General features: G+C 30.7%; 1 protein-coding gene across 7 annotated transcripts; it reads left to right on the plus strand.

The window, feature by feature from the left end:
* The first annotated feature begins 1,529 nt into the window (after window positions 1-1,529).
* On the plus strand, window positions 1,530-18,766 carry Mrp (Multidrug-Resistance like Protein 1). 7 transcript variants are annotated; one of them, XM_070303509.1, is made up of 25 exons: window positions 1,530-1,766; window positions 2,029-2,168; window positions 3,494-3,793; window positions 3,997-4,134; window positions 4,354-4,467; window positions 4,613-4,812; window positions 5,359-5,379; window positions 5,480-5,665; window positions 5,850-6,483; window positions 6,700-6,846; window positions 6,946-7,030; window positions 7,125-7,324; window positions 7,676-8,177; window positions 8,855-9,041; window positions 9,134-9,263; window positions 9,375-9,594; window positions 9,934-10,037; window positions 11,912-11,927; window positions 12,007-12,227; window positions 16,261-16,441; window positions 16,548-16,656; window positions 16,738-16,864; window positions 17,160-17,682; window positions 17,773-18,019; window positions 18,198-18,766. In XM_070303509.1, the coding sequence occupies exons 2-25, from the start codon at window positions 2,124-2,126 to the stop codon at window positions 18,310-18,312; spliced, it is 4,752 nt and encodes a 1,583-aa protein (XP_070159610.1). In that variant the 5' UTR covers window positions 1,530-1,766; window positions 2,029-2,123; the 3' UTR covers window positions 18,313-18,766. The 7 variants fall into 7 exon arrangements, with proteins under 7 accessions (XP_070159610.1, XP_070159611.1, XP_070159614.1 ...); XM_070303510.1 differs by lacking the exon at window positions 5,359-5,379 and having other exon boundaries at window positions 1,537-2,168; XM_070303513.1 differs by lacking the exons at window positions 9,934-10,037; window positions 11,912-11,927 and having other exon boundaries at window positions 1,537-2,168.
* The last annotated feature ends 524 nt before the right edge of the window (window positions 18,767-19,290 follow it).

Raw genomic sequence — 19,290 nt, forward strand, 5'->3', positions numbered from 1 at the left:
CTAATTTCCAATAGTGTATAATATACGAAAGAGAAAAAGACAAAGAATATTGATTATCGCAAAGAAATATGGATTATTTTCCGCGCATTCTCATCGAGATCTAAAAAAGTGAAATTATATCAGTATCAATATCAGATTAAAATTAGACACTCAAATATTCAATTCAATGACATGGCATATAAAATATCCGAGAAATCAGCTACCAATTCATATTAGCTGATATTGATATTGAAAGGCTGATGTTGTAAAAGTGTGTCACCATCTCGTTGATATATTGAGCTTCCAATTTTGTTGCAATAATACGTTATACTGTGTTAGCCTAATTTTACGAAATTAAATTGCGCTCGATTTCGCAATCGATAAACTTCTCAAGCGAGACTGTGCAACGATACACATGTGCGGGCGCGCGCGCGCGCGCGCGCACACACACACACACACACACACACACACACACACACACATTTATATATAGTATATACATATAGTAATGTCAGTGGTACTACATGGGCTGTGTGAATACGTGATCGTTCTTCATATGTATACACGTGCATGTGTACATACGTATGTTTAATTCGTGTTTAAAACAAGGACTTATATTCTCTCACATACCATATTCTCTCTTATATATGTATATTCAATAAGATACGTGATCATCTCTCTCGTATTCTCCAAGGTCTCTGTTCACGCATTCGATGTTATATAAATGCGCTTTTTCGCGATATTCGGATACCCGCAATTATATATACATGTATGTATAAATAAAATCATACGTATATACGACAAATAACGTATATCGTGTAAGTTTTTTTAACAAATATTTTTGTCCTTATTTTTTTAACAGATATCTTTACGTGAAAACTGTGTGTAGATAAAAAATAGAATAGAAAGAGATAAAAAAAATGGCTGAGAATAAATATATATATATACATACATATAAGTTTACACCGTGAATATATATATGCATCATCGTTGAGAGATATTTTAATCAGAGGTTATTTCAACGGGATCATTTTATCCATATTTATCCAATTTTTAAGTATATATTTATATCTTTGTTTATAAAACAAAATCTTTTATAATAATATAATACATTTGAACTGAATATGTCATTTGCTTGAAACTCGCTTGATTCTCATAGAGAACTCATCTTTATTCGTAATCGCTTAGAATAGAAAGATCGTGTAGAGACGTTTTTATTGAAAGATACTTTTCGAGAGAGAGAATTATAAAAAAAAAAAAAATATATGCACGTGAATACGATTTGTAAAATACAAGCGCGATTTTCCCATCCGGGTCCGAATCCGCGATCGTGATTCGTCGAACTCAATCCCCCCCCTCATCGCTCCTAGTCGACCATGTCATCTCGTTTCTCCATATTCATTGGTCAGACAACTTTGAATACTTTCACTCGGTATGCTCGAACCATAGACATAGTATATAGTATATCTAGACCGAGCATTTGCCTTTATTTAAAGAGGGGAGCGGGGGAGGGGGTAAAGATGTACATAGAAAAGGACATACTCTGTTTCGTGACCCTTGCGTTCTCTCTCGCTCGCACAGAGTAAAGCGCTCTCTTTCGTCATGCTACGTGCGAGCGAGTGAGAACGCAAGGGGCACAAAACACAATATGTCCTTTTCTACGTGCACCTCGGCTTCCACTCCTCAACACTCGGTCTAGATATACTATGTCTATGGCTCGAACACAACGGATTACTACACGATAAACAACGACGGACTGTTCTTGTCCGGCTATTTCACGCTTTCTCGCAATCTCGCAGCATTTTTGGATGCCTTTGAGGCAACATCCGAATGGCTCGTTCGCATAGCTCGTAGTGGATTCTCTGAATCCTTCCTCCCCCCCCTCCCCCCCTCTTCCATTTTGTGAGTTTCGTAGGTGCTTTACTCGTATTGTATTGTATGCCGTAGTGTAGTGTGAATTGTGAATCGCTAGCGGGCGGTGTGCGAACGAGCGAGGGGTGACGAGTGACTAGTGACTAGTGACGAAAGTGATCCTTTCCTTTCTCATAGACGAAGAGATCGGTCTACGATTTTCTGGTTGGCACGGTGTTCGCGAACGGCACGTTATATATAAGAAAGTTCGCCGGTTGATTAAATGTGTCAGTATGGAAAATCAAACAATGGACGAGTTTTGTGGCACGAAGTTTTGGGTGAGTAAATTATTAAGGCCGTTTTCTCTTCCTTCGCCTTTTTTCACCCCTTTTCGTGTTTTCTTTTTTTTCCCTCTCTACCCCTCTATATTTCTGTTTCTCGTCGCGGTTATTGATGGTCGCGTATGACTTGAGCAACCGTTTCCGTGAACATCTTTGTATAAGGTTCGCCGAGCTACGGTTTAATATTAGAATTGGTCAATCGAGAGTCCGGTCTCTGTATTTGCGTACGACGCTCTTGTCCTTAATCACGATTTCCAACGTCATCTCGCTTTTCCCCGTTGCTGTCTTTTGACACTACACGAACACGCCTTCCGTAATGACTAATAATAGAGAGCCAGTGTGAAATATAATGGAATGTCATTTTTATAGTTGTACGATATGTCAATTTCTCAAAATTGCAAAAAAAATGTAGCGAGCGTGCGCGCGCGCGCGGAGTAGGATGTAATCTAGACGCCGCGTGAGCAAATATGCGCTCGTTGTTTTATCAATTGATACCTATTATCTGCACTTTATTGTCTTGTCATATGTGTTTAATCGTAAGATCAAAGACAAATATAATATGAAGCGTAAGCGAGGATGCTTATGCGGCAAACAACTTTGTAATTATCTTCTTGTTGGCACAGAATTCGCAAAGAATAAAAATGGGTCGACAAATACTGGAATAATATTACACTCCATTAATAAGAATAGTTAACAAAATTTTTGATTTTTAAATATTTGATTAAGATCACAAATGCAAAATTTTTTTATAATCAAAAAATACGAAAATATTATACTATACATACTTATGGTAGAGAAATTAATATTGTTTGTGAATATTAATATCGAAAAAAAATTACGGAAAAATATAAATATCCGAGGAAAATAACAAAAAAGAAAAGAAAGAAAGAAACCATAAAAATGTTGTCGAAGTAATTGACTCGTTGACTCGGTTGCCGTAAACTGTTGTGTAATAGTTTAATTTCCTGAACGTATCGAATAGAGTAGAGTGATCGAATCTTTTCTTTTTTTATTCGTCTGCAACATTTAGTATCGATATGATTCATATCGAATTGATCAGTTATTATATAAAGACTTAAATAGAAAATTTTATTTATAAGTTTCTAGGATTTTTTTGGAGATAAGACGCTTTCTTTTATTATGTATTTTTTATCTCGTATCTTAGTTCATTATCGAAATATATTAGCCATTAATAACAATTCGCTGAATGGTATTGATTTTTTTAAAAATCCTATATTAAAAATGTTGATATAATCTAACCTAATCTAACCTAACCTAACAAAGAGATTAATACTTCGGTCGAAAATTTCTAACTGTTCTAGGATGCTAATCTAACATGGTATACAAACGATCCGGATCTAACAGAATGCTTCCAAAAAACGATATTAGTATGGGTACCATGCATATTTTTATGGGTATTTTCAGTGATGGAAGCATATTACCTTATAAATAGTAAAAGGAGAAATGTCCCATACACATGGTTATTTATTTCTAAGCAAGTACTTACAGTAGCATTAATTATACTTTCCATAGTTGAGATATTACTGGCGATGAATGCAAGTGGTCATCGTACGGTCTATAGTGTAGAGTATTACACACCATTTATAAAAATTATTACCTTTGTAAGTACATAATAACATTTTATATTAATAATATTTTCTAGATATATTTTTTTAATATATTTATATATGTTAATATTATTATTTTTTCCAAGATGAAAGTTTTTATTACTGATTTGTCGCAACGCGCGAGAAAAATAACTATATTTATTTATTACACAAATTGTCTATGTAACATTTAATTCAATTTGTCAATTGTATTTCAGATATTAGCGTCCATTTTAATGATATATAATAGAAAACGTGGAATGCGGACGTCAGGTCTTTTATTCTTATTTTGGTTTTTTCTTGCATTATGTGGATGTGTGCAATACAGACTTTCTATAAATAAATTAATCGAAGGGGTATGTCAAGTTCTTATGATATTAAAGCAGCTTGAATGTATACATATTTGTTAAGAATATTTTTTATACAGATCTTTCTTTTTACAATTTTCTTAAATCCCACTTTTATCACAACCATATCTTGTTATCAGTTTCTTATAATATTTTACAAGAAAGGTAGTTATATATATACATTTTCATAAATAATGCGATTTGTACAATATAATAATTTGTTTTTAGGAACAGCCGTCATACCTATCGGTATGCTACATGATCTATTATCCAATAGTTGTGATATTGTTTGCACTTAATTTCCTGGTCGACGCAGAGCCTAAATTCTCCGAACATCCTACGGTAATCTATTTATATTGATTGCACTGATAATGTTAAATTGAATTTGTGTGAAACATATAAATATCAAATTTTAGAATTAATTGTAAAATTTTGAAATTTTTCGGTATTTGTAAATAATCTTGGAAATATGTATATTCACTCACAGGTCGAAACGCCGTGTCCAGAGCAAAGCTCTTCTTTCCCATCAAGAATTCTTTTTGCATGGTTTGATTCCTTAGCATGGAAAGGTTTCCGAAAACCGCTGGAAACATCCGATCTGTGGTCCATGAATCCAGAGGACATGGCTTCGGAAATAGTACCGAGATTCGATAAATATTGGAATAAAAACTTGATAAAAACAGAAGAGTAAGTTTACTTGATAAATCTTTCTATACAAATTGTACTTGCAATCAGTATAATTAGCTAATGTCTTTATTATTATTATTATTATTATTATTATTATTATTATTATTATTATTATTATTATTATAAAAAGAGATCTATCGCAAAGAAATGTTATATTAATATTGACTACAATTGTATTGTATTTAATATTGAATATAAAGCATACAAATTGAAGAGAAAATACATATATTAGAAATGTTGAATTTCTGATGCATAGAGATTTATTCTTTTAAACATTTTAAATTTATATACATATATTAATGAAATAATAAATCATGAAATGAAATAAATTATATATATATAGATTCACAATTATACTTATTTTTACTTTTTTCTCATACGCATCAAAATATATTACTATATTATATTATTAGCTGATATGTAGTAAACTCATATTGTTTGCATATATCTTGTATTGAAATCTATTATAAATATAAATACAGGAAAAATATGATCTTGATTAAAAGTTTTTTAACAATATATTTATACATTTTTTGTGCTAACAAGGCTGGTTTGGACTTACTTTAGGTAGGATGTGTTGTATAACATCTTTCAATTGTTTTATCATTAATACTCACAATCTAAATTATAAACATATATAATGGATATTCTTTATATATATATATAGAGTAGAAAGTGCAAAAGCATCATTCCGAAAAGCATCTGGACAAGTGGACTTTAATGGCACTCGAAAAAAGAAAGTCGCTTCTATCCTACCGCCTATCTACAAAGCTTTCGGTGCGACATTCATGTTTGGCGCTTTTCTGAAATTGATTCAAGACATTATGACTTTTATTAGCCCTCAAATATTAAAGTAAGTATATTCAATTGGCGTGTGACACAAATTTTGATTTATGTACAATTTAGACTTTATTTTATTCCATCTCAATTTATTAAGCAAAACATGTATGGAAATAATATTTTTTACGAGAATGCTTTAATTGATTTTAGCTTTATATAATGTGTATATTTATAATGTTTCTTGTTTTTTTCTTTAGGCTTTTAATTGCCTTTATCGAGGGAGAAGAGGAAATGTGGAAAGGATACTTTTATTCCGTATTACTTTTACTTACAGCAATACTTCAGACGTTAATATTATCCCAATATTTTCATCGTATGTTCTTGGTTGGATTGCGCATACGTACCGCATTAATTGCGGCAATTTATCGTAAAGCATTGAGAATGTCGAACGCGGCCAGGAAAGAATCCACGCTCGGTGAAATAGTAAATTTAATGTCTGTAGATGCTCAAAGATTTATGGACTTAACCGCATACATAAACATGATATGGTCGGCTCCTTTACAAATAGCCTTAGCTTTATATTTTCTATGGGAGATATTGGGACCGGCGGTACTTGCCGGTCTAGCAGTTATGATCATTCTTATTCCCGTGAACGGCTTAATCGCGAATAAAGTGAAAACATTACAAATCAGACAGATGAAAAGCAAGGACGAAAGGGTAAAGTTAATGAACGAAGTACTTAACGGTATTAAAGTGTTGAAATTGTATGCGTGGGAACCTTCATTCGAGCAGCAGATACTTAAAATCAGAATCAAAGAAATCCAAGTGTTAAAAGAAGCGGCGTATTTGAATGCCGGTACGAGTTTTATATGGTCGTGCGCACCCTTTTTGGTATGTTTTGAATTATAAATTTATATTGAAAATCTCTAAAATACTTGTTCTTTCTCTCTTTTTTTTTTCTAAAAAACTTATAACTCGGTTTTTAAATTTTTATAATAAAAGTTTTGTGTTCTGAGATTTTCGATTATTTATGTAAAAGATATTTCATTATATTCTTTTTCTTTTTTTATATATATATTGTCTTACTCTTTTATAATAAATTTGTAGGTATCGCTGGTATCTTTTACAACTTATGTACTTATAGACGAAAATAATGTCCTAAACAGTACAACTGCCTTTGTTTCACTCAGTTTGTTTAACATCTTAAGATTTCCACTTTCTATGCTGCCCATGATGATTGGTAATATAGTTCAAGTAAGATTGTTATGTAATCTATTTTTTATTTATGCAACCACAAATATATATTCAGTATTTTATTCTCAATTAATGATATTTATATGACATTGTGTTTAGGCTTATGTCTCTGTAAAACGCATCAATAAATTTATGAACATGGAAGAGTTGGATCCTAATAATGTACAGCATGATCCATCGGAAGGTTAGAATAAAATTTTCTCTACTAAAGATAATTCTTTACATAGGTAGCATATATAATACGTTTATAGTAACATGCATTGTATCACATGATTTAGCACACGCATTGATAATTGAGAATGGTAGCTTCAGTTGGGACAATGAACATATTGAGAGACCAATACTACAAAATATCAATTTCCATGCAGAACAAGGTCAATTAATAGCAATAGTTGGTACAGTGGGATCAGGCAAAAGTTCCCTTCTATCTGCTCTGCTTGGTGAGATGGGAAAATTGAGTGGAAAAGTAAACACAAAAGTGAGTATATAGTTTTGTTAAATTATAAATATAAAATACAGTAGAAGCAAAAAACGCGTTAATTTTTCTTATTTTATAAAAATTATAATAAAATTTAAAAAATATTGACATTTGCATGAATAGTTTAATTTTTCTTTTTCTTTAAATATGAATTTAAAATGTAACTATGTAAATATACATTTTGTCTCATGCTTTTATTTCTTAGAAATGATGCAGGAAAATATAGATAAGACTATACTAATTTTAGTGCAGATAAAATTGAGGAATTGCGCTTTTATGCATTTCTCTAATTAAATAAATAAGATATAGATTGGAATCTGGACATTTATTCCGAATACTTTTCACTTGCAGGGCTCGATTGCATACGTTTCTCAGCAACCATGGATACAAAATGCCACATTGCAAGACAACGTTCTATTCGGAAAGGCCTTGAACAAATCGATATACAATCGCATAATCGAAGGATGTGCATTAAGTCCGGATCTCAAAATGCTACCTGCGGGAGATCAAACAGAGATCGGGGAAAAAGGCATAAATCTATCCGGCGGTCAAAAGCAGAGAGTAGCCTTAGCCAGAGCTGTATATAACGATTCGGAAAATTATTTCTTAGACGATCCTTTGAGCGCGGTGGATTCGCATGTAGGAAAACACATTTTTGAGAATGTGATAGGTCCGAACGGTCTGCTGAAGAAGAAAACAAGGATACTTGTTACACATAGCATCACATATTTACCAGAGGTTGATAATATTATTGTTCTTAAGGACGGTGAGATAACAGAGAGTGGAACTTACAAGCAATTGTTGGAGAAAAAGGGCGCTTTCGCCGAGTTTTTAGTGCATCACTTACAAGAAGGTATCTATTAATAATAATTTAATTTGTTGCGCATATTTTTATTGTACCTATTATAAAATTTATTGTTATACTTTTCTTTCATGGATCTAAGTTGGAAATCGTAAGTCCGCGAAAAAGTAATTACAATTCCTGTTCCTATTTTGTATATGCTTGCATAAAAAATATTGCTGTCATATCCGCTTTTAGTATTAGACTGTCATGAAATACTTTATTAAATAAAAAATCTTGTGTCTTGAATTTATGTTTGCTGATAAAACAGTGATAAGTATTATTCATATAGAGCTAATAAGTAGTTATCAATATAAAACTAATCATAATCTTGCAAACAGAGAAAGAAGCTTTAACGAAATGGAATTTTTTAATGCATGTTGCGTGCTCTTTATTAAAAATTAAAAGATTCTTTAATATACAAATAATTTTCTTAATGTTTATATTGAAATTTTCTCAAGTTATTAAACTGAAATGTTTTGAAATTTTTATTTTGATATGTGGACAGACAAGATTCTAGCTCTAACTTAATCCAAATACTTATTCAAATTTTCTTTAATTTTTAAATTTGTATTTGAAAAAATATGCATTGCAATTTCTTGAATTTTCTCCCATTACAACATTAATACATTTTATGTATGAGTGAGTTTTATCAACATTCTAAGATCGGTATGACGAATTTGAAACAGTGCACGTTGATGAAGGTTCCGAAGCAGATTTACGCGATATTAAACAACAGCTTGAATCAACAATGGGAGCAGACGAATTGCAGCAAAAGTTAACTCGAGTACGATCCAGAATATCCGAAAGTCTAAGTGAATCTGGTTCTATGACCGATAGAACTGATAAAAAGTCACTCAATGGTTCTCTAACAAGGTATAATCTCAAATATATATTTTGTTTATAATAAATAATAACGAAAATTTAAGTATATGTTTGATTAAATAATGCATGTTATGCATTAATAGGCAATATTCAACAGAAAGTCAACAATCGGCAAATTATGTGCATAGCAATAGCATAAAGGAAAAAGAAGCACCAAAATCTAATATTATTGGAGAGAAACTGATAGAAACTGAAAAAGCGGAAACTGGAAGCGTATGTATTACCTTAATTTTTAGAAAAATATATATAAAACACACAATTTATATTTTTATGAAGAAAAAGAGTTTCTCTTTTTTATACTTACGTATTATATTTTTTCACAAGGTAAAATGGAAAGTGTATTCTCACTACTTGAAATCTATTGGATGGTTCTTGTCGATATCAACGATCGTGATGAACGCGGTCTTTCAATCATTCAGCATCGGTTCGAGTGTTTGGCTCAGTGTTTGGTCGAATGACGATAAGATGATCGTGAACGCCACCATCGACACGGCAAAACGGGACATGTATCTCGGAGTATACGGTGTACTTGGTTTTGGACAAGGTATGTTTCTCTCTCTCTCTCTCTCTCTCTCTCTATGATACATTGATCTTTGTAACATCTTGTCCATTTGACAGATAGATCCGATTAGTTATTATTTAAAATTTCGCGTTTATGCGGGCTGCAATCCATTTAACGCAATAAAAATTTCTAATTGTTTTATTGATCAAACAAAACAAAAAAATTTTTGGCTCTTTCATTTTGATTGATGAAACACTTTGAAACTTTTGTAGCGTCAAATAGAACACTATAAAGAATGTTTTCGATATTCAGGTAAGCTTATCCCTGCCGTTGCTACTTTGTACAAATTTACTTGTATAAATATTCCTTTTTTTATCGCAGACGGCAATTACTTCGTTCAATATAGGCAATGGCACTTAATTTTGCTCGTCATAGTATATAGTGATTTGAAAGGCATGTTCCCTCACAGATTACACATCATTGGGGTAATTACTTTTAACATTGCTTTTTTGTATATATTTAGAACTCCATTAAGCTGAATTTTTAATAAATTATAAAAACTTGATTATGATTTAATTACTAACACCAGTTGTAATGCGATTTTTCTGTTTTGTATTATTTCCGTGAATTTATTTTAAATGCTACATGTTAAATTTTAAAAATTATTCAGCTAATTTCTTAAAAAATCGAAATGAGTGCGGTTTGCTGTGTCTACACTGCTCTAATATACGAATAAAATACTCGAAAGCCAATTTGAGATTGAAATCTTTCAGTAGTCATCTATTTTTAATTGCAAGTGTCATAGTGATAATTTTCTACGAATGATCGCTTCCTTATTGTTGCATGGAAAATCTTTTTATGCAGATGCAATTTGTATCTTTTATTAAATTTTTTTTTCCCCAAGTTATTTTTATAATTAAAATTTTTATACGAATAAGAAGTTTATAATTAATGATTATATGGACAAAAGTGGTGTAGAAAAATTATTGACACATATATGTAGAATAGTATAATAGCACACTTATATATACATAATAATAAAATACAATCAATGAACATGATGTATTTATATATGCTTTTCTTTTATGATTTTGCGATAGTCCTAAAATGTTATGCAAAATTAAAAGATTTCCCTGTGCTTTTTATCAATTTCATTTGCTAAACATCAGTTAGATAAACTATAAATCATGATATTCTATCGCTTTACAGTTATTTAGAGTTTATTTCATAAATGAAAAAAATGCAAATGATTTAATAATAATATATTATTATACATGTCTAATGTAAGCATGAAATGGAGAAAGAGAAGAAAGCTTCCTAGCATTTAATGTGTTCTAAAATAATGAAAACGGGAAATCAGTCTGTATGGATTAATCGACTATTTTAATATATATGTGCTCAAATTCTTAATCAAAATTATTATAGGACACAAATTGTAATATAAATCAATAACAAAAAAATCCTTATTTAATTAAACACAGATCAAAGTTTGCACTGATTTCCTGATCAGATTGTATGTAAATTAGGATGGATGATTGTAGTAAGCGCAGTATAACGTATCTTAATTTAGAAGATCACAAGCTTCTCAAACTGACAAAGACAGACTTGAGATATATTTCATTTACCGGTCATTCTTATTGTTTTCCTCTTTAATTCGAACGATACTCTTATCAGTTCGATGTATTACATTTCGATTTTTATTCTATTCAAGAACATCCAAACATTCTTAATATTAAACTATGCGTTCGGATTATTTAATGTACACATATTAATAAGAATCAATGTATTTAATTTAAAAGTTAAGTATGTGTATTTTTTTATTAATTCATATAACATTTATTTATACATATATCCTCTTAGGATATATTTACGTCTCATATTTTACATAGACAATTGTATGTCATAAATGAACTTTGTACCGAGCAAAATAGGAATTTTTTTAGATAGATTGAGAAATATGCAAGATATAATATCTGAAATATGCAGCCAAATTTTTTTTTTTTTTTTTTTTCATCCCACACTAGATATTCTAGCCAGATTTATTTTTCATGTTTTGTCATTAGTAATAGTGTTAATGATTATTAATGCCATATTAATGTAATTGTACTTCTGCCACATTAATATATAATAACATTTCTACCACATTAACATAATTACATTAATGCTATATTAATATAATTATATATTTCTGTTTACGAAAAATCAAATCTAACAATTAACATGTCATATTTTTGTCCTACATAAACGCAGCTTTTATGCAACATTTGAAGTTAATAATATATAATTGTACGCATTAACGAGTTAATTGCTAACGGGACAAAAAGTGTAAAAAAGCATAAAAATAATTTTTTTGTTATAGGGTTATCAGCGAATCGGTAATAAAAAGATTTTTCCCTATAAAGTATGAGTACGATAAAATGCACATTTTTAAATCAATTTTACATTAAATTTCAGCCACTTTTGTAGTGTTGTCGCAAACAGCGTTGGTTGTCGGATGTCTGCAAAGCAGTAAACTTCTGCATTCAGAGTTATTATTCGGTATACTGCGATCACCTCTAGGATTCTTTGACATTACACCGTCCGGCAGAATATTAAATCGTTTTGGGAAGGACATTGACATAATAGACAACGTTTTACCTCCAAGTATTAGGGCTTGGTTGTTTTGTCTAGCATCGGTATGCGAGAATTTAATGTTAATCTCTGTGTGTGTGTATCTCACACGTAATTCAATGTATAGCATAGGCAGAATTACACTGGTCCACCAATCGATACAAATATGATTAATTAGTATCGATAAATTAAAAATCAACTTTCATAAGCGATCTTCTCTTTATTATAGTATTCATTAGCGATCGATAGATGATCATTAGAAGTGCATTATCGATAAATTAATAAATCAATATAATTGCATGCTTAGCAGCACTGTATGTTTTTTCACAGTACAATTTTGTACCACATCTTTCCTATGATTACTTTTCTTTTCTTATTATTACACATTTCTTTGCATACATTTTTTTATATTTATATATTATCTTTCTTTAATTATATTACACCTCAATTCATGTGTGACTGCAGTGAGGAACTTGCATATGGAGTTAGACAAGTGATGAGCAACTATGAAAATGAACATTGCCGATCATATAAAGCTTTAATATCTCTCATTCGTTCGAAAACGGCATTTTATGATGTATTAATCGCGGAAATACAGAAATGTCTGATATATAATCTGTCATTTTATCCGATAAATCAAAGTTCATCACCGTGATCATTATAGGCGTGACGGTATTCGCAATGGCACTATTCCTGGCTAAAGGGACGGTAATCGCCTGTAGTCGTCTCTTCCAAAGTACACTGCAACACGTTCTTCACAACCCAATGTCATTTTTTGACAGAACTCCGACTGGTCGAATCCTTAGTCGGCTTGGTAAAGATATTGATGTCGTTGACAATGTTCTACCGATTATTCTACGTTCTTGGATCACTTGCCTCTTTTCGGTATGATATTCTCATATAACTATACGCACGCTATTACACACATAAATAATGATTTTGTGACAATTGTTATAAGTTAATATTACGTCTCTCTTACTGTCAAAAGAACATTTCTTGCAGTTTCATATCCCTCTTTATTTCAATTTAATTATGTATATTGTTAAGTTTATTTTGACAGTATTGATAGTTTTTACACACGAAATATTTCTTATTTTTTATTATACTGACAAATATATATACAGGAATGAAAAACTGATGAGAAGAACGTCACTGTATTTACAAAATCGATTAACAAGTAATTGATTTTTATCAATAATGTTTAGTGGGGTTTATAAAAAATTTTAAAGAGATATATACAGGATGGGGCATTTATATTGAGACACCTAAATATCTAAAAAATAAAGCAAGATAGAAAGAAATGTTTCAGACAAAAGTTGTTCAGTTCTAAGAGGGTCATAAGATAGTGCCATTAGTTTGATCTTGGGTGGAGGCGCTTCGGAGATTTCAATGTCAATCTTGTTTTTTTAAATGGAAACACCCCAATTTTTTTACATAAATCGATTTCTTGCAATATTCTGCATAAAAAGTTATAGGAGTATGATGGCCAAAAGTTTAACAGTTTACGAGATATTTTATACTTTATTTTATCACCTTACTTCGACATAATTTTACATAAACAATGAAATATCTCATAAAATTATTTATTTTGCAATAATGTTACCTTAATATTTTAAGCTCAAAAAATCAGAGACATCAATTGATGTAAAGAAAATAAAACAAAATTGACATTGGAATCTCCGAAGCGCCTTCACCCAAGGTCAAACTAATGGCATTATCTTATAACTCCCTTAGAACCGAACAACTTTTGTCTGAAACATTTCTTTCTATCTTGCTTTATTTTTTAGATATTTAGGTGTCTCAATATAAATGCCCCATTCTGTATATATATATATATATATATATATATATATATATATATATATACACACAGACATATATATATAGAAAAATACGCGCAAAATTGTACTTAGAAGACTAATATCTTTTCGTGAACAGACCTTAAGTGTTCCATTTTTGAATATTTTATAAAGACATGACGTGATTTATTATTCAACGAAACACGAATGTGTTTCTACCCAATTTTATACCACATTGCCTATTTCATAATGTCGCAAAATTCATCGAATATTAATTTATAGTGTGTGTAAATTATTTTCACTACTTCAAGGATATATAATATAATGGTTTAGCAGGATACCATATCTTGTTGTTCGTCTTCTTCTCAGACTGTTAATGTTGATAATGCTTATTCTTGTTTATTATTAGTGTACATGTGTTTAAATCTGATGACTCAGAGATGTTACTGTTACATAATGATAATTTTTCATATTGCTCAGAATTTTGCTTCAAAAATCATCAATCTCGCATTGTTTTGCAAAATCCAACCCAATTATTTTATATTTATATGTTGAATTAATTTTACGTTTGTATTGAATTCTTTCAGTTATACTGTTGAAAGATTATTTTTTTAATCTTTTTTCACCTTTCTCTTGTAACTATTGTAATTTGTGTAATTATTATATATAATTATAGTGTAACTACACCATAGTGATCAACGAATGGACACAATTATACTAATAATATTCGTGTTCAGAAAAGATCTTGCCTGTGCTTGATAATGCTTACTCTATATTTGCTTGTATAACATCCTTGTAATTGCAGTTCTACCTTCTGGGAACATGTAATTTTTTTTATTTATATTTCCTGTTGCTATATGTCTGGTATGTCACAGCAAACTTCACACCTTCGCATAACATGAGACAAAAGCAGTAGTTTTAGTTCATGATATTGCAAATGTATTTGAATATCGAGCAATATTACGAACAATAAAAAAAATAAATTTCTTATTTCTTACAGCTTATTCTGTAATTAAATATAACAATCTTGAAAAGAAAACCGTTTAAATAAAAAAAGTTTAATATACAAACAAACCGCACGCGCAAAAGGAAAAATTATTCTTATTATATGTATAATATATCTTATTTAGCACATATACCTGCTTGTGAAATTTTGATTGATTAATGTTCATTAATCAATTTGTTTGTTTCACAAATTGTATCAGAAAATATGCGGTTACAATGAAAGTCATCCATGTCTGATGTTGTAGCGATGGCGAGTTTTTTCTGCGATTTGGCACCGCAGCTGGGCTGTTGGTTGGCTGCTCGTCAGATGCACATAGTGATGCTGCGTGCTGTGATGCGTGCTCCATTGACCTTCTTTGATACGACTCCTATTGGTCGTATTATCTCCAGGTTTTCTAAAGACGTCGACGTACTGGATACATCTCTTCCTGCACAAATTTCTGATACCATCTATTGCTTGTTCGAGGTAATCTTTTCGTAATGTGCAGAGAATAGCTTGTTTGTGGGATTCTTATCATTGCTTTCCCATTTATCTTCTCAACTTCATTGGTTTTTATATTATTCACCTTTTATATTATTCATCATGTATGTAGAGAACATCTTATAGGTTGCGATCAAATATATAATTTGTATATTTGTTAAGAAATGCCTGTGAATAATGATGGTATTAGTATATATTGTATACTGGGTATCTGTATGAATATTTTCATTAGCTTTAAAAACTGGTGAGAAATTTTGCGCGAATAAATACATTCAAAATATATGGAGTAAATGTGCTGTAGAATTTAAGTATGATTGTGTCCATTCTCATAGAATGATTGCAGTCGTTAGATTACTATGTATATCAGTAGAAGATACTTTAACAGAGTATCGATTATGACTAAAAAAAAAACACACATATTTGATGCTAATGCTTAAATTTGTACTTGTCTAATGCATAGCAATATAATCATATTCGTGGTATATGTTGGTGGGCCTATAAAACGACTTTGTCAATTTATCTTTTTTTTTTTGATAAACAACTGCTGTTTATAAAAAACACGTGCTTCTACCACAAATTCTGCATGTGATTATCATCCTTTTATTTATATTTTTCTTATAAAGACGATTTGTTTGATTATATTTTCCGATTCTATTATATCATTTACACACACCTTATATATTTTTCTTTTATCCTGATTAATTTATATTGCCTTATACAGAAATATTACATCTTACATTGTACATTTTACGAAAAATAATCAAATAAAACGATATACTTTTTCAGTGTTATTAATGGCTACATGTATTACAGGTCATAGCTACTCTCGTTGTCATAAGCTACAGTACACCTATATTTATCATGGTGATAGTGCCAATAGGCGCGATTTATTATTTCATCCAACGTTTTTACGTTGCGTCGTCGCGCCAATTAAAACGATTAGAATCTGTGTCGAGATCTCCTATATATTCGCATTTTAGTGAGTCGGTAACTGGTATGTTCTTAAAGATATATATATATATATATATGCATACTCCACAATATATTGTTTATTCTTGTTTTTAATTTAAAAATAATGTTTTTATTTATTTTATTTTTAGGTGCACAAATAATTAGAGCATATGGCGTGCAAGAACAATTTATTCACGAATCTGAAAATAGAGTAGACTTTAATCAAGTGTGTTATTATCCTAGTATTATTGCGAATAGGTATGTATGTATATCAATATAAAATGATATTACTGCATTTTTCTCTATACATGATTATTAAATAAAACGGATATATTGTAGATGGTTGGCCGTGAGACTGGAGATGGTTGGAAATTTAATTATATTCTTTGCAGCATTGTTTGCTGTTTTGGCTAGAGATACTATGAGTTCGGGACTTGTCGGTTTATCAGTTAGCTATGCCTTACAAGTAAGATATCAAAATCGATAATATATAAATTTCTCAGAAGCTGATACTACTCAGCTTTATTTCTTGTAAATTTCTTAATTTTAATACTACAGGGTATTTTAATCATGTCTATTGGGAGGCTTGTATACAGTGATTTTTAGATTTGTACATATATATTACAGTGCAGTGTAATATTAAATCAAGCTAAATTAAAATATTTAAACTTAAAAAGTTGCTATAAACTATGAAGTAGATATATATGTTGAATATTTTATGAAGAAAGATTACAATTCACGTTCTGTGCCTGTTACTTTAGATTACCCAGACTTTAAACTGGCTGGTACGTATGACATCCGATGTCGAGACCAATATCGTCGCGGTAGAGAGAATAAAAGAATACGGAGACACGGTACAGGAAGCACCGTGGAAAAATACGGAGTATACGCCTCCGAAAGAGTGGCCTATGCATGGTCGTGTCGATTTCAAGGATTTTAAGGTTCGCTACAGGGAAGGATTGGGTCTCGTGCTGAACGGTTTGACGTTCAGCGTACTCGGCGGTGAGAAGATCGGTATCGTGGGCAGAACCGGCGCCGGAAAGTCATCTATGACTCTAGCACTCTTCAGAATAATCGAGGCGGCTCATGGGAAAATTCTGATAGACGATATTGATATCTCTAAGATGGGTCTTCACGATCTGCGCTCGAGATTGACCATTATTCCGCAAGATCCCGTATTGTTTTCTGGAACACTGAGAATGAATCTAGATCCTTTTGATTGTTATGCCGATGAGGAGATCTGGAGAGCATTGGAACACGCTCATCTAAAATCATTCATAAAAAGTACAATATAGTTTTGCGAGTAATCTTCCATTAGAACATTTTCGACAAATCGTGATTTCAAAAGTTGTAATATTTAATATTTTATTTTAGATTTGCCAAATACTCTTTTGCACGAGGTCTCTGAAGGTGGAGAGAATTTAAGTGTAGGACAACGACAATTGATCTGTTTGGCGAGAGCATTACTTAGAAAAACGAAGGTTCTCATACTGGATGAGGCAACAGCCGCAGTTGATTTAGAAACAGATGATTTGATTCAGACTACTATTCGTCAAGAATTTAAAAATTGTACAGTTCTTACAATAGCTCATAGACTCAACACTATTTTAGATTCAGACAGGTATGTATGTAGTGTTATCTCAACATTACTTTTCATAATGGGTCCATCTCTGGCTATTTCTCTTATATTATGATAGATTATTAAAGGAAGGAGGATTATTAGGATTATTAAAGATAATTAAAATCACAAAAGTATTTTATATTGTTGGTTTTTGTTACAAATATTAAAAATGTTTCAGGGTGATTGTGTTGGATAATGGTTTGATTGTCGAATATGATTCTCCAGAAGTGCTCCTTCGCAATTCATCTAGTTCTTTCTACAGCATGGCTAAAGATGCAGGTTTAGCTGCTTGAAATATATTATAATGATCTTTTTTAGCAGCTATACATTATACGAGCCAACGTCAAAGGAAATAACAAAGAAAACCGTAGAATAAACAATGCATAGTCTTATAGAGTACAGTCTAAAGATTAATTTGTAAAATAGTAAAATATTTCTATGCAAAGAAAAGAAAAAGCGAGCGTTTGGCATAATTGACGGTGCAATACCGTTGATTTCTCATCAAAGTTATTGCCAGATCTTTTTCTGTGATGACAAATTATTCTTCTCTATTGTACTGTCGATTATTGAACTCCTTATATTCTAGAATAATATTTTGTAGTCTTTCATCACAAAACAAGCAATACGACACGCTTCATTTGTAAATTAGCTAATGATTATTTCGAAATTTAAACCGGGCAATAGTCGGGTGAACTTCCATGTGATAAATATGTTAACATTTTGGTAAATAGAGTAAATTATTTTGTACCATTTCTCTTCCTATACTATATTTTTCCTTCAAAGATATATCTTTGCAACTTAAAATAAAAATAACATATTACAAATATTTTTATAAAAGTAGATTTTCAGATTCTCTGTTTATTTATAAAGCAATAATATACGTTTGATTAATAATTAATATTGTATAAAAATGTTTATATATATTCAACAAACTGTACTTGTAAAGTATAGTAGTTTTAAATAATTTTTAATGCGAATAATATTAATTTGTTAAAGTAATATTTATATACAAGAGATCAATCAAAGTTTGCTAAAGAGAATTTTTTAGTTCTGAAAATATTTGAAAATATATTTAAAAAAGGGAGATTTCACACCTGACAACTTCCAGATTAAATTATATACTCATTTTAATAATTTCAGTTATTAGAATCGACAAACAATATAATTATCGATATAAATATATATGAGTGATCAATAAAAGTCCATGTTCACTCAAAAAACAAAGAAACACAACAAGCTAATTAAAAAAGCTTGCTCCAAATAAAGCATCA

The sequence above is a fragment of the Polyergus mexicanus genome, unplaced genomic scaffold (assembly GCF_030449975.1).
Source record: "Polyergus mexicanus isolate NDT 795.1 unplaced genomic scaffold, iyPolMexi1.0 SCAF_10, whole genome shotgun sequence".
Taxonomy (NCBI): Eukaryota; Metazoa; Arthropoda; class Insecta; order Hymenoptera; family Formicidae; genus Polyergus; species Polyergus mexicanus.

Bases quoted from the DNA above. Each gene is read 5' to 3' on its own strand.
- Mrp (XM_070303509.1), top strand. From the start codon at position 2,124: ATGGAAAATCAAACAATGGACGAGTTTTGTGGCACGAAGTTTTGG. The intron at 16,442-16,547 runs GTATGTTCTTAA...TTTTATTTTTAG, and splicing joins TTTTAGTGAGTCGGTAACTG to GTGCACAAATAATTAGAGCA. The intron at 16,865-17,159 runs GTAAGATATCAA...CTGTTACTTTAG, and splicing joins CAGTTAGCTATGCCTTACAA to ATTACCCAGACTTTAAACTG.